This window comes from Telopea speciosissima, chromosome 5 (genome assembly GCF_018873765.1).
Source record: "Telopea speciosissima isolate NSW1024214 ecotype Mountain lineage chromosome 5, Tspe_v1, whole genome shotgun sequence".
Lineage (NCBI taxonomy): Eukaryota > Viridiplantae > Streptophyta > Magnoliopsida > Proteales > Proteaceae > Telopea > Telopea speciosissima.
The window spans coordinates 63,573,057-63,600,590 of record NC_057920.1 but is presented as its reverse complement, the minus strand read 5'-3'; the positions used below and the strand labels follow the sequence as shown (position 1 = coordinate 63,600,590).

At 38.8% G+C, this 27,534-nt stretch overlaps 2 protein-coding genes across 3 annotated transcripts; both read left to right on the top strand.

Moving 5' to 3' along the window:
• The first annotated feature begins 475 nt into the window (after positions 1 to 475).
• LOC122660781 (E3 ubiquitin-protein ligase RNF170-like) lies at positions 476 to 12,136 on the top strand. Of its 2 annotated transcripts, XM_043856013.1 has the most exons (6): positions 476 to 661; positions 2,295 to 2,494; positions 5,136 to 5,216; positions 10,329 to 10,430; positions 11,812 to 11,863; positions 11,941 to 12,136. In XM_043856013.1, the coding sequence occupies exons 1-6, from the start codon at positions 571 to 573 to the stop codon at positions 12,051 to 12,053; spliced, it is 639 nt and encodes a 212-aa protein (XP_043711948.1). In that variant the 5' UTR covers positions 476 to 570; the 3' UTR covers positions 12,054 to 12,136. The 2 variants fall into 2 exon arrangements, with proteins under 2 accessions (XP_043711948.1, XP_043711949.1); XM_043856014.1 differs by lacking the exon at positions 5,136 to 5,216.
• Positions 12,137 to 14,168: 2,032 nt separating this feature from the next.
• LOC122663246 (probable F-box protein At4g22165) lies at positions 14,169 to 15,383 on the top strand. Its single transcript, XM_043858936.1, has one exon. It carries the CDS (start codon positions 14,169 to 14,171, stop codon positions 15,381 to 15,383), a length of 1,215 nt encoding a protein of 404 aa, XP_043714871.1.
• The last annotated feature ends 12,151 nt before the right edge of the window (positions 15,384 to 27,534 follow it).

The following is a 27,534-nucleotide window of genomic DNA, read 5'->3' as shown; positions in this document are numbered from 1 at the left end:
ACTTCAAAATTCTTACCTTTGTTATCCAAAGTCCCACCAAATTGGTTAGACTTTGATCATTGTTCATGGGAAAAACACCTTTACCTCAACATTTCTTACTTAGAATCGACCCGTTTAAGGAGTCTAGCTCAAGTTCACGTACCAGAACAACTCTAGGACGCACAAATGGAATCGAAATGGATTCCCGTTTGAGACCCTTACTCCAAGCAAAGAGAGAGGGTTTAACTCCAAAATAATACATGGACAACTTGGACAACACGTCATGCTTTAAATATTTTTATTGAATTGCCACGTGTAAGAATTCCTTTTCCAAATCCTCATTATTATTAAAAAATAGAATATCACAACGCCGCTTACAATTCACGTCTAGTTTGACTGCCGACAAGCCCGACACTCACTCAAGTTCTAAGAGGTTTGATGATGATGATGATGCGAGTGATGCATTTGAATTGAGTTGCTTTGTGAGCAACAGTCGAACATCACAGAGAAGAGAGAGATTTCTTATATTCCCATAGCTATTAAGCAGAGGAGTCACAACTCACAACAGTAAGGGAAGAGATAAAAGATGAAATGGATGGCCCTCCGGAGAACGATTGCTGTTCCATCTGTCACGATAACTTCAACATTCCTTGCCAAGCCAATTGCTCTCACTGGTTCTGTGGTGCGTTTTTCTTAACCCTCATCATGGATCCTTTTGCCATGATAGAACAAAAGAAAGGAAGAATATATAGAAAAGTTATGGCCACCTTTACTGTCTTGTTTTTTTCTTTTGATGGATTTTGTGCTATAATTAGGGCACATTTCTTGATGCAGTGTTGCTATTCATGGGATGAAATATAGGGCAGAGAATCATTGATTGGTTTTGGTTTCATTTGAGATGTTTAAAATTGTTCAGTTCTTGTACGTTCCTTTTAAATTTTCTGAAAATGTCCGTATTTTTGTGATTCATTTGATTGGTACTTTAATTTCGATTAGCTGAAGCTTCTGACTGTTAAAGATTTAATTTTTTTTTTGTCTGAGATGCACTCATATGAGGCATCGCCGGAAGTTAAATAAGTAGTAGAAATGAGTTCATTGGGTGAAAATCTAAGTACCCAAATGCTATTATTCATTAAGATACCTTTGATAGTTCTAAGGTGGTTCCATCTTCAAGCATGACGGAAGACTCAATTGAAGGATTTGATTCTTGTGTCGGCCAAAGACGGGCTTAACAATTAGGACTACTTGATTTTTTTCCGCCCTAAGTTTACCACAGCGGTTTCTAAGTTGGAAAGTACCTTGGGATTACAAAACATCATATGAATTATATCATGAAAAAATGTTCCTAGCATAAAGAGATAGAATTCAATGGAAGTCATTTTTTGAACTTCTAGTGTGAAAGAGATCTGGATCATTATATTTCCACAATGAAATATAACAGCCATACCAAAGTAGTGTAGGCAACAACTAGTGGTTAAAATTGCACTACAAGGAAATGAACAGAAAATTTTGAATATATAAAATAAGAAGGAAAAAAAAAGAAAAGAAAACCTTAAAAATGTCAAAACTACTGCCTGGAGCATCTCACTCACCTACTATTATATATAGACTCTAAAATTTAAACTAATTTGAAATTTCTACTTGATTTTGCTTGATTGTTACTTGATTTCTGATAGACTTAGGAGCTCCTACAGCTCCCAAATATATGGCAGCATTTGTGCTATTAATAGAAACACTGAACAAAAGAATATGATTCTGCACTTCTTGGTTAATATAGAATAATGCTCCCATGCTTCAAGTCCACCTTCCCTGCTTCTGCATTTGCCATTGCACCACTGAATTCTAATCACTGGTGACTAGTAAAGCCTCACAAAAGCCAAAAATGGGCTGTAGTCAGGATAATTTGGGGAAATTTTTGACCTGGATCATTATCCTTTAGTTCCCTGAAGTGAATGTAGGATCTCATGGTACCATGACTATGTTGGGCCTTTGCGTTTACTTCCTCTAATAGGGAAAGCTCATAATTGAGAGCCTTCAGTTTAGTGGTCGATTTTTGGCTGTAGATGTCCTGGTGTCACTAAATCCAAGGGAAGGGCTTTCTTATTGTTTTAGCTTGATGTAGCCGTGAGGGAACAGTGCATTTATCTTCAGCGATGAGCTAATGCCATAAATATTTTGTTTCTCTGTTTTCTTTTTCATAGGATAAGTTGTCTTTGAGTCACACACTTGACGTTCTACAGAAAATAATGGAACTGATACTTGACATCCTTTTGCTGCTCCTTTTAACCTAGAACGTCTTGATATTGTGTTTACAGGGAATTGTATTCTGCGCGTTTGGCAACATGGAGCAGCACTTAGTCCATGTAAATGCCCCATATGTCGTCATAGTATAACTTTGTTGATAACTCGTGAGGCATCATTACAGCACCCTCATGACCCAGAAGTTAGTGAGGTTTTAAAAAGTATCCGAAGGTACAATCACTCATTTGGTGGAGGCACGAATAGTCTAATTCAGGTATGTCTAAACTTATGTCTCAGCTGGCAGATCTGGTACATCTTTGGGAATCTAGAAGTGGTGTTAGCCGAGTTGGAAAATAATTTAGAATAGGGAAAATTTCACGGATACCCCCTGTAAGTATACAATATATCACGGACACCCCAAACATTGTCAATATATCAACCTTCCCCCTGATGTTAAGTACATTTAGCACCCAAAGTTGAAATGCTCATTTTAACCCCATTAGTTATTAAAAGGGTTAATCTGATTGTTACTAAGGTGGTTACAACACTATTGTAACCAAATTTCTTTTTCCTCTTTTGCCCTTCATATACTTTTCATTCTACTTTAGATTTTTTTTTCTTTTTGTAATTTCACTCTCCTCTCCCTATCCATCTCCGACACCCTTCCCCCTCCTCTGCTCAGACTCTCCCTCTCCCTTCCGGCCTTCCCCGACTTCTTTGGCTCCGGCTCCCCCTCTCGCTACCCCTCTGTAATTTCCGAATCCAACCCCAGTATCCATCACAAAATAGACAAGGATTAACCTGTTACAAATATACAAGCCTATGGCTGAAGGCAATTACACCAAAAATCTTTCCTCCATTACATATATGCAAGCAATGATGACAGGTTAGGCATCATATTAAGATGATTTGGAATTTCCCACTGTTCAATCAGCCTGGCAAAGCTGGAGGCAGATGTGTTTGATTCTGTTGAGCAAGTGGTAATTTTGAGAATAAAACCTTTTTTATCTGAGTTATGTGGGTTATGTGATTCTTCGTTGTGGTTTTCCTGGCACTCCATGAGTTGTGTAACTAAATACCACAAGGAATTCCTTTCCCCATTTTTGTCCCACCTTGATTTCTCTTCTTGCTTCTCTTAATTTTATCTCCCAGATCTCTTTTCATGTATGTCGGCAAAAGCTAGCCCACAAATATAATCAGGTATTCCAATGGTCAATTCAGGATTTTCTCGTCGTTAGAGAAGATGTTCCAGACAACAGTTCCTACCAGATAGAGGCCAACTGAAACCTTGAAGACATCATCCTAAGTTCCTGAACAGTCAAGTGATGGAAGAATCATTAGTAAAATGAGGAAATCTAGGCCGATGGTGTCAAAGTCCATATGAGATACATCACTTGATTTCTGCAGATTCTTTACAGAAACGAGAAAGACAGTTCGATTGCATATGCTTGCTGAGGGCCTCCCTCTACCCCTCAAATGCATATGCTTGCTGAGTGCTTCCTAAACCACTGACTGCCAAGTTTACCTTCACAAAAACTACCATTATCAAATTCAATCGGACCATTTTCTTCTTCATTTTCCCTCTCTTCCGTACTGTAATCACAAGCCTCCATCATTTTTTTCCATTTCCTATCCAGCAACCCGAAATCTACCTATCCAGTTCGATTTTGCTTTCTTTTCTTAAATAAATGAATGATCCCTACTTCATTATGGATTGCAATAAAAAACCACAATCCATCATTCAGAACAAGGTTTCGCCAGATGGGTAGCACCAAATCTGCAGCAGAATCAAACCCAGAAACGGGAGGCAGTAACCTTGTGCTGCTCCAGATGTAAGAACTTCTTCATAAGAAGTCCGATTGAAGTGAGATTTCAGGGCATGAATCCTAACACAATACCCTTCTGAATCCAGTTCCAAACCACCTGAAAGAACAACCCAGATTTAATATCAAGCTACTGAAATTATACCTGGCGGAACAAGGGATATCAGATCTAAAACTCGATTTGTTTCCCACAGCCCACATAAGTATTAGGCACCAGATTCCATAGACTGGTGCCTAATACCTAGGGTAGGTATTAGCACAACAAATTTGGGGTTTAAAGGGTTAAGGCCGAGAGAGATCGATCAGATTAACTGTGCTGTGAGTACTGTTAGAACAGAACTGATGAACAATAGCAGTATAGCACGAAGAAGAGAGGAAGATGGAAGAGGAAGGAGCAATGAGCAGGAAAGAAGAAAAGAATAGGAAGGAGAAGTTCCCTGTTCTTGCTTCTTCTGCCTTCAGAGCGTGGAAATGGGTCAAAAAATGGCGTCGATTGCAGATGGAGAAGTTCCCTGTTCTTGCTTCTTCCTCCTTCAGCCCAGTGAAAACGATGAAGAGAGAATGGACCTTTCTTTCCTTCCCATAAATTGTTTTAGAATTAATGGAATTTCATAACTGAATGTCAATTCCGAAATAATTTCTTATGAAAAATTATATGTTGTTCTTTTCTGGATCTCAGTGGTAATTGATATTGATCTGATGGAAAGACGAAAGTGGAAAATAGTTGCTAAAAAATTACACTAAAAGGAGTGTTAATAATTACAAAATTGGTGAAGATAAGCCAAAGTCAGAATAGAGAAAAGGTAAAATCTAATTTATTGTGGCTGTAAGGCCATAACCATGGCCGTAATACAAAATCAGTGTTTTAAAAGGTGTCTGAAACAAATGCATTAAACCTTGCCTTGAGGCATGGGTTCATATTGTGAAGCACATTGCACTAGTGCTTTTAAAACCAGGCTGGAAATTGATTAATGCTGGTTGGCTGGACAGTCTGGTCATCCTGTCTAAATGCTCCGGGCAGTTCAATTATATGTTTTTGAAAAGCCACAGAAATTTAACAATATTAGGTAAGTGGAGTTGTTTTCTGGACAGGCCATCAATGGAAGCTTCCCTGTACGGCTCTATTATATGCCATGTGGCAGACCTGCTAGGACCCACACAGTTTGTGGACAGGTAGGGCCTGGTCTCACATTCACACATCCATTTTCAGTCCTAATGTAGTTGGCCATGTGGTCAAAAGTGCTTTGAAATAATGGGGAAAGAAAGCTAATACATGGAGGTATATATGATTAAATCTGGCTCTGAGACAGTACCCCTTTCTTTGCAACTTTCAGAACTGCCAAATTGCCCCATGACATGGCTTACATTAGGTGGGAGGCCAAAGAAATGCTCCCCTGAGACTTTGCTAATTATTTAAAAGGGTCCCTTTTAAAACACATATTTAGACTCGTGGTAAGGGTTCCTTTGCATTAAATAAGAGTTTTTGGGTTTGTTGTATGAAATAGTTTTATAAGGAATCTCTATACACAATAAATTATCCCAAAAAAAAAAATGTAATAAAAAAGCTGTGGTCTATGATCTAATTTTCAAATCTTCCGATTTGAATTAACTGAAAGTCCCAACCAATTTGAAGCGAATGATCCTTGAATGGTGGATGGTTTTTAAAGTGATTTTGGGTGTTGGTATGACTTTCCAGGTCTTGCAGTTAATGATCCAAACTATCTTATCCTGTCCTGTGCTTGAAAGACTTTCTCCTGCCCTATTGGGTGTTGTGCGACTCTACCACTTTACAGATTTCTGCTGATGGACCCTGGAGATATATTCACCTCATCAGGAAAGCCATGTCCTCATTTGTTCGAGGGAACTTTTCTTTTTCTTTGAGGCTTAGATCAGCAAACTCTCTAGCAGATTTTAATTAGCCAAGGAAGGGATTAACGGAACAATTTAAATGTGGGATCAATAACCATTAATATAGATGGCGGACCTCGGCTTAGTGGTAAGGTTGCTCCATTGGGTCATGGGTTCAAGTCTGGAAACAGCCTCTCCGTGAAACGGGGGTAAGGTTGTGTACATTATGACCCAACCCGGACCCCGCTGCGAAGTACCATGTACTTAATATTTCACATCTAATTGTTGCAGTTCCCATCCAAAGTTGACTGCAAATGAGAGGATAACTCTGATAGTATTCATCTTTGCAACCGGAGCAAAAGTCTCCTGATGGTCTATGCCATAAGTCTGGGTAAAGCCTTTGACAACTAGCTTGGCTTTGTATCTGAGTATCTGACCACTGTTCCGTCCACTTTTTGTTTAACTGAAAATACCCACTTGCATCCCACAGGATTCTTTGTTGGAGGAAGAGAAACCCGCTCTCAAGAGTCATTCTTCCCAAGTGTCCTCATCTCTTCAAGCATAACATTTTTCCATTGAGTATCTGCCAGAGCCTCCTGACAGATCAGAGGAAGAGAAACAAAAGACAAGGAAGAGACAAAAGTATAGTAGGAGGACAACAAAGATCTATATAAAACAACAATAGAGATATGATGTTGAGTGCAAGACCTGATTCCTTTTCGAACATCAATAGGTAAGTCGAGAAGAATCACTATCACTAGGAGAAAAGAGATTACCAGAAAGTGGAATAAAACCTGGATCAGAGGTTGACGGTTGGCGTGGCATAGTGGTAGTAGTATCTACTTTCTTCCTAGGTGTACGAACATACACTTGTAGAGGTCTAGGAACAGGAAGATCCTCCTCCTCAACTACATTATCCTTTTCCTTTCAACAACAGCATCATCATCAGCCTTATCCTCAACTTAAAATATTGGAATATCATGAGGAGAAACAAGTGGCACATCTTCTCCATGGAGAACATTCTCCCCTTGAAGGGGTGCCGATAAAGAATAATAAGTCTCATACTCATGAAAGACAACATCCATGGTTGCCAAAACATGACGAGAAGGAGGGTGGTGACACTTATAACTTTTTTGTGTAGCAAAATAGCCAATGAAAATATGCCTGAGGCCCCAGAGATCAAGTTTCCCATGGAGATGATGATTATGGGCAAAGCAAAACACAACCAAAGGTTTTTGGAGGAACAACGAAGGAGGATGAGCATAAAAGCACATCAAGGGGCTAGCGAAAGTCCAAAATGCGAGTAGGCATCCTATTAATAAGATAGGCAGCAGTGATAATAACCTCACTCCAAAAACGAGCAGGTACATGCATAGCAAACATAAGGGACCTAGCCATTTGTAACAAGTGCTGATTTTTGCATTCGACAACACCATTCTTAGCAGGGGTATCAACAGAGCTGGTTTGATGAAGTATACCCTGATCAGCAAGGTATGATTGGAAGGGACCTTCCATAAATTCCTTGTCATTATCAGTGTGAAGGATTTTAATTCTTGCATCAAATTAGGTCTGAACCATGCGGTGAAACAACTAAAAACAGCGAAAAACTTCATTTTTATGGTGTGATAAATAGACCCAAGTAGTGCGAGTATGACAGTCAATAAAAGTTACAAACCAACGATAACTAAAGATCGAAACAACGGGCAGGGCCCCACACATCTGAATGTATTAAAGGAAAAGAAGTGGAACTTTTATTATCAGAAATAGGATAAACATGATGAGTTTGCTTGGCAAAAACACAATACAGAAGAAACTATTTTGATTACAACGTTGAACTAAACTAGGAAAAACTTTAACTAAAGTGCTAAGAGGAGGATGGCCAAGACGCCTATGCGAAATATGCTACTTGGTCAGAGCAGAGGAAGAGGAATCGGATTGATGAGCTTGTGTGCTGATGATAGAAGTAGGAGTACCATTGTCAAGAAAGTATAAGTCACCATGCACTCTACCGATGCCAATCGTTTTCCCCGTCTCCAAGTGACATAGTGAGAAGGGAAAAAGGTTATCTTACAATTCAAATCACAAGTAAGACTACTAATAGAAAGAAGATTCATAGAGAAATTAGGAACATGTAACACGGAGGATAAGGATAACAGAGAAGAGCACTGGATGAATTCCTTTCTAAAGGTAGTGGAGAGGGTACCATTAGCAACCCTAACTCTATCTTTACCTGAACCTAGAGAGTAGGAAGAAAATTGATTGGAAGACCCAGTCATATGGTCAATGGCCCTTGAGTCAATTATCCAAGGGACAGATACAAGTGAGGTGCAATGACCACTGAAGGAAATACTGAGTAAGAAAAATTGGAGTCGGATGTGATTGGCACAATAGAGGCAGAGGCAGCCAATGGTGAAGGTGAGGAAGAGGGTTCTAACTTGGTCATCAAACACCGAAGAAGCTGCAACTCATCCTGTGATAAAGAGGCACCCATGAGTGCAACATCAGATGTCTCAGTATGGTTTGCATGGGACTGGTTGGATTGACCCCTACCATGACCACAGGAAGAATTAGTGGGACGACCATGAAGTTTCCAACAATGTTCCCTGGTATGGTGCTCTTTACCACAATAATCACACTTCACAACTTCATAGTTAGTGGAAGAATGACCACTAGAACGTGTGAAACTACCTCGAGATTGTGATGTAGAGCTGATCTCTCCTGGGATATGGGTTGAAGCATGGTAGTACGACGGCTGAACCATAGCATAGGGTTGCTCCAGAGAAGCATGTATGTGATCGTATTCCACATTGAGACCTGCCAAGAAATTATAAACACGAAGTTTGTCTTCACGCTTCTCGGAACTAGTAGCATCTGCAGAAAAAGTAGCTTGAAATTCTTTAGAAATCCAACTCCTGCCATATACCGCATAACTCAGAGTAGTGTTGAGATATAGACATCTCCTCCTGTTTGGTTTCATGTATTTTCTTGCGTCATTCCCAGCATGAGAGAGTGTGTCCTTGGTAGCCTTCCAAATCTTTGCAGCGGTATCCAATAACAGGTAACCGTGTGCAGTATTAGGTTGCATGAAATTGATAAGGAAAGACATTACCAGAGAATTATCCGAACTCCATTTCTTCAAAGAGGGACCAGCAGTAGTAGGCTTCTCAGATTCACCTGTCAAATACCTGGAAAAAATATGGGAGTCGATAGACAAGAAGCAGGATCAAGACCACATCAAGTAATTGCTCCCATCCAACTTGATAAAGCTAATAGGGAACGAAGGAAAGTCACTACGACCCATTCCATTAGTTCCAGTAGATGCGGGTGTGATGTCAGACATGACTGCTGATCTCAAATCAATCAAACTTTAAAGTTGAAGGACCTTGAACACATGCTACAGGAAGAGCAGCAACCTTATCAAATCAATCAAACCTTAAAGAGAAGATGTGAAGGACTTTTAACACATGCTACAAAGGGCAAAGTCCTCAGTGGGGAGAAACTCTCTCTCTCTCTCTCTCTCTCTCTCGGCTTCGATGGAGAGAGAGAGAGAGAGAGCCTCCTTAATTTATAATAGAAGAAGACAAACCTAGAACATTCTAATAGGATAAAATACCAAGATTACCCCTATAACCTGTTACACCCATATTTCAACACCTTGGATTCGCATCTTATGGTGCCCTTTGCTGTTTTTTTTGTATCATATCCCTCAGGTTCCGCTCTTTTCTTTAATAATTTTTATTAGTTATCTGAAAAAATAAAAATAAAAAGAAAAACCATGCATGAAAACATGCCTCACACCATAAAATTTTGTGCTTCCTAGATCTAAAAGAATGTTCCTGTCATTGAATTGAAAATTTAAACATAATGTATTCCTCTTAATATTATTTAGTTTTATCATTCTCTATTATATATTCTTTTCCATTTTTTATTTTGTTCTTTATATTTTTTATATAGATTCTAATATTCAATTTTGGGATGGATTTCAGACCAAATGGGTATGGAAGTACCTCATGAAAGTTTATTACTTTATGGAAGATTAGGAAATCCTATGAAAACCTTAGAAGTCCATGAAGACAATGGATCTTTGGGATGGGACTTCAAGAAGAACTTTGATAAGAACCAATGCTCATAGGGCCTCTTAAATAGAAATGGAAGTAAGCAGCTTGGATTTGAGCTTTGTTTTGCTCTGAAGGGAAACTTTGTTTGTATTCCATGCCCTTGGTTGTAACACTTGATTCTAAAACTGCTTTATTACATGATTTTATTATTGGTTAGTAACTGCATATTGCCATATTCCACATGTTTATGTAATGCTAGGCATCAACTAGTTAGCGATGGACCTTTTCAGGCCAAAATGACTAGTCGTGGACTAGCTAATTTGACAACACTGCTTTTGCTTGAAGCTAATGTATGAAAACACAACTCTTTTCTCCACAGAGGTTACAAGACCTGCCATTTTTGCTCTGGAGGTTGTCACGAGCATTGGCGGATCCCCAAAGATCTCTTCCTCTTTTTTCCAGATTGCGCATGGTTTTACCAGTTAAGTCTATGCAACTTCTATGCAAACTGAAAACAGTCTTGCTCCACTTATTCTGTTTTGTTGATCTGTATTAGCATTTATTGTTATGTAATTTGCTGAAAATATTCTTCCTCTTTTCTTTTTCCCACTTGTTGTCATGTGTCCTAGATATATTTTCTTATTAATTTTTCTTTATCATTTAAGCTTAACCACTATACTCTTTTCATTAGTTTGTTGTCTGTCAACTGTCAACAGAAGATATAAATGACATATTTAGGGCTTTTCACTCTAAAATCTGTCAGGAAAAAATTTAAACAGTGTAAGCTTAGGTTACAACTCAAACTCAAATCAACTCAGCCTTATCCCAACTAAATGGGGTCGGCTACATGGATCTTTTTTCTCCAATTAGCTATATTCAAATATGTTACAACCACTTATCCTAAAAACTCGAGCTGTTAAGTAATGGGCTATTATGATGTATATCAACAGACAACAACACCCCTCTGTACGAGCAGGCCCACACACATACGGCTCTGCATGTGACACCATCACGTGGCACTGAGGGGCCCAACAACACACAACACAAACCCCTCGCACATACCAAGGATCGAACACCCGACCTCCTGGCTCCGATACCATGTAACAATAACATAACCTGAATCAGCACCTAGGCATAAGCACCTAGGCATAAGAAGGAGAGAAGTAGAGAAGAGAAGATGAGAGGATGGAGAATACTGGCCACGGTTTGAGTGAGGAGCAGAATCCTCAAACCGTGGGAAAGTGGGGGGAAAGTTTATATATTAATATAAAAAACAGAAATTACAAACAGATTCTGGGTCCACAACTTAAGACTACTACTTAAGTGTACTTTACACTTAAGGACCAAAAAAACAGAAGACCGTTACGAATTTTACTATACTTTGCTACCAAATCCCTTGCATTTGAGAAGGAAAATAAAGATAACATCTGAAAAGCATGATAACCAATATGGTAAGAATTTTAAGTAGGTTACACAATCATGACTATAAAACCTTCCTTTAAAAAATAAAAATAACACTTTCAATTCCCTTCTCTTTGTTACTTGCAACCAGACAAAGCCATTATTAATCTTGGAGCAACACTGTGGACTTTTTTGTACCCAATACTAGTTTGTTGAAAACCGCATTGACTTCAGGTTCCATTTTATTCCCTCACATAAACACCATGTAAAAAGAGAATAAAGCTTTATATGAATATTTTTATACTAAATTTTTATATGAATATTTTCCTTATAGTGGTTTTTAGTGCGGAAAATAGAGCTTCAATATTTTTTCTATTGAACAATCTTGTACTTATTGCATAATGTTTGACTGAATTGAGATAATTTTGGATTTCATAGCATTCTGAATTTCTTATCTGCAGATGCTAATGACCTTCATCTACATGCTAAGCCCCATTAACATTATCCCAAAAGGTATTTTGGTCAAACCATTTTGATAATGCCTACATAACTCGGTCGTTATTCAACAAATGGTGGTTGCTGTTTGCCAGGGATCGCGGGATTTATAGGTATATTGGATGAAGTCGTCATAGCTCTCATCCTTTTCCTACATGTTGCTGCTATGTATCGATCAGCACGTCTTTCCCGACATGGAGGTAGTTGATGATCAGATGTCCCATTATCATGCAGTGTTGGAACCAAAGTCATGAAACATAATAGACATTTCCAATTGGATGTTGAGAAAGAGTAATACTTCATCAGATCCTTAATTTCATCCCAGGGAATCCATTGGATTCACTTATCTTCACATTATGCACTTAAGACAAGATTGTGAATTTGTAATATTATATGGGAGGTTCAATGTTTCTAAACCACTGGTCTTATACTATCTTCCAAGCAAATGAACTTGCAGGTTACAATGGTAAATACAGGTTCTTTCTATGAATATTTTTGAATCTTCCTTTTCGTTTTGCCACGATGAGGGAAATGTGAAGGTGATTTGTTTATTACTATGAAGCGCCTAGATTACTCTTAAGACTTGCAAGTACTAATGTTTTTAGAAAGAATCTATAATCACAAGGGAAAAAGCTAAGGGGAGAGTTTTTAGAGGAACACTTGTCAAAGGAGATGTGTGTCTTGATAACAAAACTAATTTAAAATTTTCTATTTTACGTAAGAAGAAAGTAATTATTTTTTAAAGGGATTTTTTTTTTTTTTTTTTCCAGTAAGAAGGGATTTTCTTGTTGACATCGAGGTAAGAGGTGTTAGGAAGAGTAGGGGTGTAAATGAATAGTCAAAATCCGTTTCCGTATCCGTGTTCGTATCTGTTTAGCACTATCCGAATCCGTCCGAAAGCTAAACGGATGCGGATACGGATAGGCGATAGCTATCCGAAAAGCTATATTTACATCATTACATGTAAACAGATAAAATATCCGATCTGTATCTGTGTCCATATCTGTTTAGCACTATTTGAATCCGTCCGAAAGTTAATCGGACGCGGATGCGGATGTGGATATAGTACTATCTGAGCCGAATCCGATCCGTTCACATCCCTAAGTAAGAGATAGCAACTTTCACCGAGAGATTACAAAAGAATCACAAAGGTGTTGAGATCGGAGAGCAGAGAGGAAAGCAGGGAGAGACATCAATCCTGCTGTCCATAAATGTCGTCTCTTTCCAACAAAGCACCTCACACGGTGGCGTCCAACAGATCTCCGGTATGTAGTATCCACTTTTTACCCCCACCCTTCAAAACCTTTTTCTTTTTCGAGGTTATTAGGAATTTTTATCCTCTCAATTACACTGCCCGTACTTGAGCTCAAGTACATCTAATAGAAGGAGGTGGACCCCACATGGACCCCACGTGGACCCCATCTCGGGCAGTGTGTTTGGGCAAGGGATAGGATAGTCATTTCTGCCTCCTATGTTAGATGTACTTGAGCTCAAGTATGGACAGTGTAATTGAGAGGATAAAGATCAGGTTATTAGTAGGATTTTAAAATGTGGAATTGGGGATGAAATCGGTCTGTGGCGGATCAGTTTGGAATCGGCCGAAATTGGTCTCTAATAACCCTAAAATCGATCCTCAGATCCAAAAACAGGGAATTTTTAGGGTTTTTGGATGTGAATCGGCCACATTGGATCGGGCTGGATCGATTCCAATACAAATAGGTCAATTCTTTGATCCGATTCTCGATTCTTAAAACCCTGGTTATGAGGTACTTTTACTTTCTCCTCCTCATGGGATGGGTTCTGGACGGTTAGTGTTTGCTGGATTTGGTGGGAAAAAAAAAACCTATTTTTGACAGTTCGTTGGTGAACAGGTTCTTTACTTAATGTTTTCTGTGGGAAGCATATAAATATTTTTGATATTCTGCTATGTAAAAGTTTGCAATTAAGTTTCTTCTTAATCGACTGCTCTGTTTTACTGTAGTTTTGGAAGTGAAAGATTCTCTGGAAATTGAATGTTCTATCTATACCAACAAAGTCATACTTGGAATCGAATTGGGATGTGGAGGGTTTGATTTTGATCCCATTCCTGACGGCGAGACTGTATATCTTTGAGAAATTGAATGTTCAATCTATACCAACAAAGTCATACTTGGAATCGAATTTGGAAAACTCACTACAAATAATAAATTGAATGTTCTATCTATTTATATCCCATATTATGTGTAGTTAGTCGTGTTGATCGATATACCAATCTGATTGATATATATTTATTTTTTGGGGTTTCTCCACTTTCTAGTAGTGTTTTTGTGGGGACTTCGGAGATATGACTGCGGCAACACAACCCCAACCCAAGGACTGGTCAGAGCTTCCAGAGGATTTGGTTGTTATGATCAACGAAAGGAACTCTGCCCTTGCAAGAACCCGCCATCACCACCCTGTCCCATCTCGGCCGCATCAGTATTTTCCCTTCTTGTTTCTACCTTATGAGGATGATAAGGATAACAGGGATAACCACCTTAATGGTCTTCCAAGCAAGGAGTTTAGAAGAATGTACTGTCCTGGATCCTCTCATGGTTGGCTGGTTGTGGTAGAGGAGAATACTTCTTCCATGTATCTCATCAACCCTTTCACCAGAGCTCAACTCCCCCTTCCACCCATGTCCAAGGTCCGTATTTTAGTTGGTAAAGAAAAAGTCCATTGTAATTTTGAACTAGGCAACCCCAGCTACTCAAGGGTGAGAAAGGTTGTCTTATCGTCAAGTCCTTCTTCTTCTTCTTCCAATGTTGTTGCCATAGCCATCTATGGTGGATTTTCAGAAATAGGCTTCTCTAAACCTGGAGACAAGGCATGGACTCGTTTCGGCGATTTTCCAGTCATGGATGTCTTATTCTACAGGAACCATATCTATGCAGTAAGAAAGAGCTGCAGCCGGGAGATCGACATAGAGATCTTAGTATATCACATGGGCGCAGACATTACTGCTGCTGGTGGTGGTGGTGGTGGTCCTGTTCCAAAGCTTGTAGATATCATAAAACCACCAGAGGGATATCAAACTAGGTGGAGGCCTTATCTGGTGGTATCATGTGGTGACTTGTTAATAATTGAGAGGGATGTATTAACTCTACTTAATGATAAACAGTTCGATGTTAAAACAGTCGGCTTCAGGGTTTTTAAGTTGTGTCGTCTGAGAAACAGTAGTGATGACAATAATAAAACTTCATCATCAACTGCTTGGGAGCAGATAAAGAACTTAGGTGACAGAATGTTGTTCTTGGGAGTGAATTCCTCTCTGTCACTTTCATCGCATGATTTCCCTCCTGGTTCCTGTAGAGGAAATTGCATCTATTTCACCCATCGTCATGATTGTGTAAACATAAAACAAGGTTGGGGTTATGATGATATGGCGAAATTCGATATGGGTATATTCAACTTGGAAGATAAACACATTGAGCCATTTCCATTGGAATCTTCTTTTACTGGAAACTCCCTCACAAGACTTTGCCCTCCACCAATTTGGCTCACTCCCAGCACAATCTAAAATTGTAGTATTTTCTGTTGCTCTACTTTCTTAATTTATTAGAACATTTTGGTTGTAATTTGTCTATTTAATTCAGTGGGATGGATGATGATTAGTTTATTTCTCCTAGTCTATTAATCTGATCTTCTATTGCAATTACTTTGATAATTTCTTCTTTTTGATGTCTCACTTGTTATTTACAATGTCCAATCCCTTTTCTTTCAAAGAAGAAAAATAAAATTTTCCCTAACTATTCAACTGCAACTACATGGGTGCATGATCCAAGTAGTGAAGGAAGAGGAGCAACACATATAAGTTTGGGAATGACTTTTAAATTACCTCTGTTTAATAAGTAGATTTCGGTTGGCAACCCTATGTGGTTTAGCTAGTAATCCTTATCAATCTTGTCTGAACACTTCAGCTTTGAACTTTTACTAGAAGCAACCTATGAATTGGGTGTTGGCTGAGAGATGGATCTAAATTGTTTACATTTCCACTGTAGAAGACTGTAACTCTGTCATGGTTATCTATACTCTAGAAGACAGTATAATTCTATCATGGTTACCAGTTACTGGGAGATTATGAGGTTTTTTTTCTTTTTAGTATGCGTGAGTGTCACTCATTCCTGATTATAAGTTAAGGACAGTTCCCTCCACTTATAGAGGACGCTTCACCAACCATCCTAGGGTTCACAAATCCTAATAGGGTTTTAAAATTTTTTCCAAAAGACCCTCGTAATGCCTTCTCCTGCCCCATGGTGACTGGGATCACATTGACCGTGGGTGAAGGGAAACTCAGTCCATAAGTTAAAGGTTAACGGCAGTAACTATTTTATTTTATTTTCTTTTCTTTTGCTCCCCTTTAGGATATGAAAGGAGAGACCAATAGGAATTACTTTAGAATGAGATATACAGTAACTAGATTTAGAGGCCTATAGGGGCATACCACCACCACATTATCGCCTCTATATATCATATCACACAAGAGTCCGTGTTGGTATCCTTTAGCGGTGGTTACCTACCAACGCTAAAGGTTATTAGGAAGCAGTTACCTACCGTTGCTAAATACCAAGGAAGTGTAATGTATAAGGAGCATTTAGAGGCGATTTTAACGACTTCTAAATGTTCAAACTCTTTTGAGGTGGTAAGAAACTGCCTCCAAAGGTAGGATTTGGATCCTCTACTGCAGCCTGCCCGTCCTGCCTGTCTGTTTCCGCACACATGCAAGGGCACAATGACCACTCTACCCCACTGCCCTATCGCCCTGGTAGGGTGGTCATAATGCCCATGCCACAGGCAGGACGGGCAAGCGGCAGAAGAGGATCCAAATTGCAAAAAGTAATACCTTATTTTTTGAAGCAGGTACTTGACCGCAGCTAAAGATATCACCCATTACTTTTAAGATGCGGGCATGTATTGCTTCTAAAGCTTTTCACAGTTAGTTTATAGCGGGGGTTTTCTACCGCCTCTAAAAGAGGTTAGTAGGACTAGGTTTTATCCCCAATTACTTGTAAGGCTATATGTAATTTGCTTACATAACTTTAAGCACACATTGGGAGTTTTTAATTTCAATGCAAAATAAACTTTACAACCAAATGCATGCATTGAAAAAAAAAAAAAAAAAAAAAAAAAAACGATGTGATTTGTAACTAGGACATCCTTGTACAAGGTTTCCAAAAATAGGAAAAAAAATATAGATTGCATACACATAGCAAGCATGCATAATTTGATAGCAAATATTGATAGGCGTGACCAAGTATGCATCGCCTTTGTCAATGCTATGTTCATTATAGAGAACAAACATAAGCGAAGACACTTAAGATTTATCCTTATGCAGGTTTATGGAAAAGAGAGGGTGGGCCTTGGTGCAACGGTAAAGGTTGCTCCAGTGTGACTAAGTAGTCACGGGTATGAGTTTGGAAACAGCCTCTCTGTGAAAGCAGGTAAGGCTACATATATTACGACCCTCCCCAATCTCATAGTGGCGAGAGCCTTGTGCACGGGGTATGCCCTTTTTTTAGGTTTATGGAAAGGAAGGTGCATGAGAAATGTTTGGGGAGACGGTGGATTTATATTATTGGCCACAGACATTCATTGTTCGCACTACTGCACTTTCTCAGATCTTAAGGCTAAACAGGAATTCATTGATTAACATAATTCATGCAAATATGGAGGATGGAAAGATGATCATGAACAACCTTCTCCAGGTAACCCTCTATTTGTAAGTGAGTGCGCGTGTGCGTTTGGAGGGGTAGATGATTGTCGAACAAACTATAAAACTAACAGTTCTACATTCCATTTTGTTCCAGAAACTAAAGGGACTGGAAAGGCCAGGGTTTGCAGACCTACACATGGATCAAGGGATAATAATCCACCAAGATTGGCTAGTTGAATATCAAGAAGATTTATTTATTTTTATTTTTTTTAAGAAAAGAGAGATTTTATTGAATATATAAAAGGTGGCAAACAAGCCTATGACAGAATACTGGCAAAGAAAGCTAAAGCTTAAAAAAGGGGGAACTCAGTCCTAAACCAAATTGGCGAGGGCTTCAAGCCACTCGCTTACCCGAGAAAAATAATAAAACAAGCCTACAGGGGATCTGCGAGGCGCACCGAGGGGGTCCTTGTCCTATTTGATCGTCGGGGGATCTCAGCATATACACTAGGCCGATCAAAAGCCACACGAGCCAAAAGAGCCTCCTCCTCTGGTGAAAAGGGAGATGAAGTTTCCTTTTCAACCAGGGGTTGTTCTACTGCCGTGTCCACCGCTTTAACACCAGGCTTTGCCTTCTTTTGACGACGAGTTCTACCAATAACTGGAGTTGCCATACGGCCACCCATACGACCACCTCGAGGGGCATTCCTACGGCCATCACGATTTTTCCGACCCAACACCTGAGTCCACCCACCTTGCATCTCCTCATGATCAAATTGGTCATAATCCGACCCACCCACATCTGACCCAGATACGCAAGCAGAACCCATACCCATATTTAGGCCCGAATCCACTCCATCCGACCCACCTTGCATCTCCTCATGAACATATGTCTCTCCAATCTTCTCAATGTCCTCATTATTGACCAATGATTGCACTTGCATGGGGGAATCTCCAGTTGTAGTATGGGTAGGATTTGCAGTTTCCGGAATTCCCAAATCTTCTCTAACCGTTATAGCTATGTCCTCCTTCCTTCCACGACTTTGGATCAGCTCCACTACTAGAGGTGATACATCCCCTACCTCATCTTCCTCGTTTAAAGAGTCCTTAGTATTTTGGTCATCTTCTAGATCTTTTCCCAATAAGATATTGCATGAGTTAGCATCCAGCATTAGCTCCGTAGGATCATATGTTACCTCCTCCGTAATATCTTCCAACAAAGCAAAACCATTAGTGTGTACAATCTCCTTCCCTTTCCCAGCTAGATTCTTAGGGATATTATTAGGCAAGTGTTTTGAAAAACCATCATTCTTCTCCAAAGATATGGCAGTTTTGGAAGTCTCCACAGATTTTGCTCCACTGTTATTAAGGGGTATCACAATCCCAGCACCTTTGCTTCCCAAAATAGCGCCACGATTTAAATTTTGAAAATTGGCTCCATCACTGTGCCTGGTCTAAGAGTCCCCACATGGAGATTCACTAATTCAAGGAAGGGAAATAGGAATCCTGGAAGCTACAAAAAGTGGAAAATAGACTGTTTCTAATCTTATCAAACATGGAGTTGATGTGAACTCAACAGATGCAGATGGCCAAACAACCCTTCAGTTTCTGATCTTATCAGACATGGAGTGATTACAAAGTTGCAAAATGATGTATAAGTAATGAAGTCTGAGATCGAACAACCAATCAAATGGGTCCAATTAAGAGATCTAATGTTGAGCTTAATCAAAGAGCAGGGCAGAAGATCTATTGGATCATGGTGGATAGATCGACCTGAGATATACGGAAGAAAATCAGAAGATAAATAAATTTTTAAGTCATCGATAAAACAAATACTGGACAGAAAATATGAGATAAAAATGTGGATATAAATGGGAAAAAAAGCAAGGGAGAAAAAAGGAAAGAGAGGAAAACGTGGAGGAAAGAAGAGAAAGAAGAGCAAAAAGAGAAATCTCCAACATGGAGGGAGAGAGAGCGAATCCATTTACCAAATCGGGGGGAGGGAGCGAAAGCAAATAAATCAATCCATTAACCAAACTCATCATAAACTTACTATACTATGCTGCCTAATAATTAGAACTATGGAATAACTAAGAACTCTAGAATTTTAGATCTCATAAACTAACCCATGCTAACAACTAGTCTCCTGACCAATTAACGACATCAAGGGACCTACCAAACCTTAATCATTTACTTAATCCTTTAAATCCCAATTTTTGGACTTATAAAAGAGACCAATTACATTAATTAAATGAAAAAATAATATGTCCAAGACCCATAAAACCCAACCAATGTGCCAAAATAAAGCATACCAAAGCCTAATAGGTCCAACTGAACATCCTTGACTGCATGAGGATCATTTGTTTTTCACTCAACAAGAGTGGAATTTCAAGTACTGATATACTCTAAAAATTGTTAAGAGGATAATAATGTAGAGTTGGAGATAGTTTGGAAACTAGAGGCCGCAGAAGCCAAAAGCTTCTGTCACCGATGCCATTGAAATAACACTTCACATCTTCAACATGGCCAATGCCAGTCCTTGCGGAACTGATCGAAACAGCAAAAGCATGTTCAGATGCTTCAAGGATATCAAAGGAAACTGAGACTAACACAAACATATCCAAAGGAATAACACTGCTGTCTCCAAACATCATGTATAAATACTTCAGTATCTTGCCCAAGAAGGTGGTTTCCAAAAAAGAAACAAAACAAACTAATCCAAGGAATATCACTGCTGTCTCCAAACATCATGTATAAATATTTCAATGTCTTGCCCAAGGAGGAGGTTTCCAAAAAAATAAAAGAAACAAAATATAGATTGTATAGGTCACCAACTACACTCCTCCACTGCTCCTTCATATATGTACCAAAATCTGTTTAAAGACAATAAAAAATCAGATATAAGTTAAAACACATACATATTATGCTTCTCTAGTACAATGACAATAAGACATTAAAATTATTATAAAAATCACCTTTGGCATCTTACAATTTCAATTAGATGAGTATCTAGTATCATGCCTGTAGATTCACATGATTTAGGATGTCAGATATAAAAGATTTCATCAAATTGTAACCATGTATCATTAAAGTTCATTGCACATATGGTTACCTCATCACCTTGGGCACAACTTCTTGCTGGCTCCTTGAGATCTTTTGGGCTTACGCCAACTCCATACATGCGCACCCGGCCATGGGTATCATTTCCCATTACTTGAGTGAATATATAATCATGAACTGCCTTGTCACTCTGTGACTCTTCACGCAGTTCACTCAACTTGTCTGCAAATTTCATCTGTAATTAATTGCAAGACAAGTTATCCACAAAATCGTCAAGCAGCTGCCTCCGACAAACACACACACCCATAAACACAATGAGAATTATCTATTTCTCCACGTAAGAAGGTAGTGAGATTAGATTAGCTCAAAACAAAATTAACAGAAGGATCAAGAAAAGGAATAAGTAACATAAGGATAGCAAGTTCAACAAATTGTTGGTTTTACAGGCAAGGATCGAAAACAATCTACTAAGACACCTAACAAGGTTTAAGAGATTGGAACCGGAGGATCTGAACAGGTTCTGGATGGATTTTCCTAATCCACTTGAAGGACTGGACGAACCAGTAGGTCCCTATTAAAAGTTTGATAGGATCAGCTAATCTTTATCCCAGGTGTTCTCCAGAAAATTTCTGATCCTTGACACCATAAAACAAAAACAGAGCAAAACGATGTAACATAGATATGAGATATCTGATCATCTAAGAAAAATTAGTATATCGTGTGAATCGAAGTTTAGTTTCATTTAAGGGATAATTAGACGAACATAGACATTTTGATTGCACACAATTTACATTCACCCACATATTCAGATAACAAAGATGTACATTACCTCAGATTTCATTGACTGATTGTCTGAATTTAAAGAACTTCACTTGTTGCTTTTTATTTTTTCCCAACTTATCTGGAGAAGAGATTGTACTTGAGGATAAAAAAAGGGCATACCCTGTGCACAAGGCTCCTGCCATTGCGGGGTCTGGGGAGGGTCATAATGTACGCAACCCTACCCCTGCTTTTGCAGAGAGGCTGTTTTCAGAGATTGTACTAGAGGAGGATTTTCATAATAGTTTATCCACATTCACCAGATGATATCCAAAATTGAAATACAGCAATTTATCAGTAAATCAAGAAAAAAAAATAATAGAAAACATTTAGCAGGCAGGGGTTGGTAACCTGTCCTGTTCCAAATATAAGAGGTCACTTTTGGTTGGCATCCCCACCAAAAATACATGAGGATACATTTAGAAATGCCGGGCAGTTCAGTTAGTAAACTGGCGTGCCCTGTTGGGGGGTGTTCAGGTTTGTCACCCTTCCATCACAAAGGATGCATTAGGGATGCTAGGGTCAGTTCAGTTAGTAAACTGGCATGCCCTGTTAGGGGTGAGAGGTCTTCCAGTTTTGTTACCCTTCCATTACAAAGGATCTGGACCTGCTATGAAAAAAGCTCATAACCAGATACAGCTGAAAAAAATACAGATTACATATAACAGAATGGAGGAAGGAAAAACTAGGAGCAGCTACAAAATACTGAACTTCCCGATTTATCCAAAAGTAATCTAAAATGGGTAAAGTATACTGAGACCAAAGCTCTGCAGAAATGTAAACCACTCTTATCCCATTAACCACTTCGTTGTGCAGCTTACATGTATGAAATCTGATTGTTAAAGAGGGAAACTCATCAAACCTGCACTTTGTGCCATGCATCATCCTTGTAATGGGTTGGTACTTTCCTCCAGTCTGCAGAATTACATGGTAACATCTTAGGATTCGTTACTATGGTGCCCGTCCAAGTCAGTAGTTGTGATGCCTCTTCACTAACGCCCTGCCCTTGCTCATTGATTTCCACTTTTATGCGCTGACCAATGGGCATTGATGATGTTTTGAAGCCTCTAGAACGACCTCGTTTCTTAATACTTCGGCCTACATCCAAAATCCAACGTAAATCATCATGCAACTTATAAATTGTATGACTATAACATACGTAAGAGGTCATACCTGGAGTTGTCCCACTAGAACTAGTGCACCCATCAGTATTGGTAGCCATTTTCCACACCTGCAATAACTGTAAGTCTGCCTCTTAATCATTATTTACTACCAAGAAGAAAAAGAAGGAAAACATGATTGCACGAATCTATCTCAAAGTAAATGCACAATAAACTGTTTACCCTTAAAAGCAAATATAAACCCAAAAAGGCAATCAACTATTATTTGAATCTTGAATTTAGTAAACAAATGAATCCATAATAAGTGAGAGAATTTCATATTCAAAAGCTTCTATACAAGCACAAAGGCTAGTGACTAAGAACTATCATAGTAAAAAGGAGAGAATGAAAGAATTCCCTATTCAAAAGCTTCTTTACAATTACAAAAACTAATGAGTAGAAATCGCAAGGTTGTCGTCATGCATTATAGCATCAGTGCATGTCAAAAGAAAACTATTATGGCATCCTGAGTTGAGGTAAGCCAGCATAACTAGATCCATTGAATTCCTTGAGTTTGATAGGCCATTAGGGCAACAGCATTGCAGTTATAGCTATGACCAATCATATTTCCAAGGCAATACTGATTTACATAAGGTTTTGCTTCTAAAGAAAAACTAGTTGTTGCATCTGACAGTTGTATCATTAGAAGATCAAGTATCAAAATCCAGGAATAAAAGGCGTAGAAGAATTAAGCACAGAAGAATACCTTGCATATGCACATATTGGTACTAGAGAACTTAAAAACCTAGAATTCCACAAGAATCACTAGCACCATGCATCATCCCTGTCAAGATATGTGACACGATTTGGGGTTTGTCCCAACGAGATATAGTTGGTTTATATCTTTATTTTTCTTTCTTTTACCTTCCTAGCTAGTCTAGTGTTTTATTCCCTAAGTTAGAGTTGGACAAGGATACTAGGATTTCTATTTCTATAATGACTATGCTTTGTAAGTGGTTGTTTTAGTATATATACACGATGGAGAGAGGCAGCTATATCTATCGGCTGCTCTTCTCCTTGCAGTCTTATTCTTCTCTTCTAAAACTCTCCTCTCTCTTCTCTTTTCTCTTTTCTCTCACCACTTGCAGGTACTGGTTACTGAATCTGGGTTTATTACATGGTATCAGAGCAGTAACCAAGTACCTGATTCTCTCCGCAATTGCAGTCTTGAGAGTTGTTTTGGGGTTTTTTTATTTGAAGAAAGAAACCCTAGTTCATAGAAGAAGTAGGGTTTCGTATGGTTTCGATAAAGATTGTGGAAGAATATCATACCTGCTACTGCTGATCAATTCCTCTATTGCTGGAGCTCTATTTCTGCCAAGCTGCCTCTACTGCTACTGCTGATTTCTGGATTCTTGGTTGAAGACGAAGGGTTTGATTCTCCGTTGCTGTTGATTACTGATTACTGCTACTGCTGATTTCTGGTTGCTGAAAGTGATTCAATTTTCTGCTATCTTGTTTGCCGCTGCTCTTATTTGCAAATCCTAGGACTGGCGTTTTCTGTTTCATTAAGTTAATGGTAGGAATTAACAACACAGCGGAACAGTGATTTGCGAAAGAAAAACGTAGATCACACACGCAGAAAACACAGATTTACGTGATTCACCCAGGTAGGCAACGTCCACGGCCGAGCAATAAGTTGAGTTTCCACTATTTCGATGATGATGATGATACATGCCCTAAACCCCTATATATAGTGTCTCGTGCAGTACATATAGAGAAACCCTAAGCCCCAAAAGTACAAAGTTGCCCCTAGTATAAATGATTCCCCAAAAGTTCAGGTCGGGGGCCAATATTTGGGAATAATCACTAGTACTTCTTGGATTAAGTTGAGATCAGGCTTCACCAATAACAGTTATCCCCAAATCGTGATGATATCGATTGTTGCTGGAGTTATCAATTGTTGCTCGGGAGTTGAAGAGTTGAAATTGGTTTGCTAGTTCTCGATTGGTATTTATTTGAATCGATTCCGCTATTACTCGATCTTCTCGATTTTGAAGATATTTGCGATTATTGGTATCTTCTCGGATTACTGTTGTTTACCGTCACTGGTTTTCGATTGCAAGGTTGAAGACAACTGTGGGTTGTTTTCCTTAAATCATGGGTTGTCTTTACCTTTATCTTCATCAATCCCATAATTATTACCCCCTCTTACTAAATTAGTTCCATCCTATCCTCTTTTTTTTTGGTTGTTTCACTATAAAAAATATCCCTTTTGTCTATTTTGAAGACACCTATCGTATTTTAGCCTTCCCTGCTAGGTCATTATTACTATTGTCTTAAGTTTCCATATTTACCACTCTCTTTATTTGTAATCAATTCATATCCCAACTTTTATTTTGCTTCCAAGTTTACCCTTTAGCTTGGATTGGGTTTTAAAAGTGGATTTCAACTAAATTACAAATTTACAACCATACCATCCCTTTTCCAACATGGAAATTCTGCCATCAGCCCTTTTGCTGTATTTACTGTTTTGCCACTAAGCTCTTGATTTAATTCTTATTTTGCTTGGGGGGTCCCATTAGAGTGGTCAAAATTTATGAAATTGCCATTGGGCTTATATCTTTGCCATGTTATTGCTTTGGCGGGCCCTCAGACACATCAGTTTGGGATATTCTATTTTTTTGATGATTGGTACTTGCATGGAAATTATTTGCAACTATTAGTGGAGATTGGAGATTTTTTACTGGAGATTATTTGCAGCTGCTCTTGATTATGAGATTTATTGTGACACTCATCCTTCACGATGCTGATTATTATCTATTAGTTCGGTGATTCTTATCTGCTCAAGTCATTAGTTAGAGATTACAATTACTTATTTACTCGTGTCCTCAACAACAATTTTATCAGTAAAGATGATATTCAGAAACAATACATATTTATTAGGTCTATAACAACCTGATGTTGAGTTATTTGGTTCACAGCAACCTGATGTTGTCTGGTCCCCAACAACCTGATGTTGCTACTTGGTTTGCAATAACCTATACTACCTATTTATCAGTTGAATTTTTTATTTGAGACCTGTGTTTCGGGCTGTTGAAGTGCCTTCCTTGAGAAGGGCTTATGTGTAGCCATTGAAGTTGCATTTTAATCTATCTTTGTTTGAGCAGGTTACTACTTACTACTTCCCTACAGTGGGAGGGACTTATGATGTAGCTGTTGGATGCTGCACTTTTATCTTTCTTTGGGAAGATTACTACCTACTACCTGCCGCTTATGATGTAGCTGTTGGATGCATCATTTTTATCTTTCGCTTTCGCTCGAAAGATTACTACTTGCCTTCTTTGAGAAGTGACTTAGATATTGTTGTCACTATTATGATATTATAGAATGCGATTAGTGTTCACTATCGCCTATTTTTCTCATTACTAATTGGGTCTATTCGACATGAAGATTATTATCTACTGAAGTTGCTCATGATTGATGTGCTTGAGTTGATACTACTACCTAAATATAGTTCTCCATATGCTCACTGGTGTCTAATACTATTGTTTATGCTCAAGGCTGATGCAGCTTTTATATCTGTTCTTGTTGTTCCAAGCTGGAGCCTCTGCGAGATATATGGTTTATATCTTTAGTTTCCTTTCTTTTACCTTCTTAGTTAGTCTAGTGTTTTATTCCCTAAGTTAGAGTTAGACACAGATACTAGGATTTCTATTTCCATAATGACTATGCTTTGCAACTGGTTGTTATAGTGTATATATATACATGATGGAAGGAAGCAGCTATAGCTATATCTATTGGCTGCTCTTCTCCTTGTAGTCTTATTCTTCTCTTCTTCAACTCTCCTCTCTTTTCTCTCACTACTTGCAGGTACTGGTTACTGATTCTGGGTTTATCACAATCCCTAAGAGAAAAGTTGATAAAATCGTCCTTTTAACAGAGTTCTGGGGTGTAGGAAATGGGCTAAAGAATCTCACAATATATTGCTATGTTCTAGGCTTCTAGCGCTCTCTAGGGTTATGCCAGAGAACCCCATGGAACATGGTTCCTTTTATGTGGGGTTCTACGGAGGGAGTAGAACAGGGGAGTACTTGAATATATAGTCACCTATGCCAACTGAACTTTTCTAACTACATTTAATTCCAAAGAACAACTTGTTGAATTATGTACACCAGAATACCATGGGGGTATTCTGGACTTTTTACCTCTTTATTGCTCTTTATTATTCATTCTAGTATGTAAGGGCAATTCTGTCCATGTAATGTTTTGGATTATTATAAATATAGAGCTTGGGGTCAGTCTTAGATATCCAAGCATTAGCCTTTCCTAATTCTAATCTCTCAACATGGCATCAGAGCAGATTTGAATTAGGAATTTTCTTCCATTCTCGATTTCCTCTTTCTCCCTTTCACTCTCGATCTCTTCTTCCCACCCTCCTCTTCTGTTTTGATCTTCTCTCTCCATCATTATCCCACTAGGGCAGCACTGATGAGGTGATCGACAGATCCAGTTGCTGCCCTCTTTTACCTCATCCTATGATAAGGTTTTTTGATCGACAGGGACAAGTTCCAACTCCAGTTGCTGCCTGCGATAGTTGATGCTTCAGTTTTTTTTTTGATTGCTTCCACTCCTTTCCAAGGAACCAATCTACCTCATTGAAGACTCGAGAACTGCGGCAGTGTTTACTTCTTTGGATCAGTTCCTATCTCCAACAGATTTGAAGACCTACTAGATCGAATTTTTTTCACCAACTCAGGGTTTTCTCAAAACCCTGACAAATATCGATCTAGGTGTTTCAGCAGGGTTTGATGGAGGTATAAGGAGTTATCACACTCTGAAGTTGCAGCAGAAATCCCAGTCCAGAAACAACAGCAGCCTGCACTCGAACGGGGGAAACAGTAGCAGCAGCAGCCTTGGAGGTTGGTGTGGTTGCAGCCTTCCAAAAGGAACTCCAGTACTTGAAGTAATCCAGCAACAGTAACAGCACAAGGGAATCTCGATTGGAGATGGAGAGAATTAGAATGTAGGGGGGATAG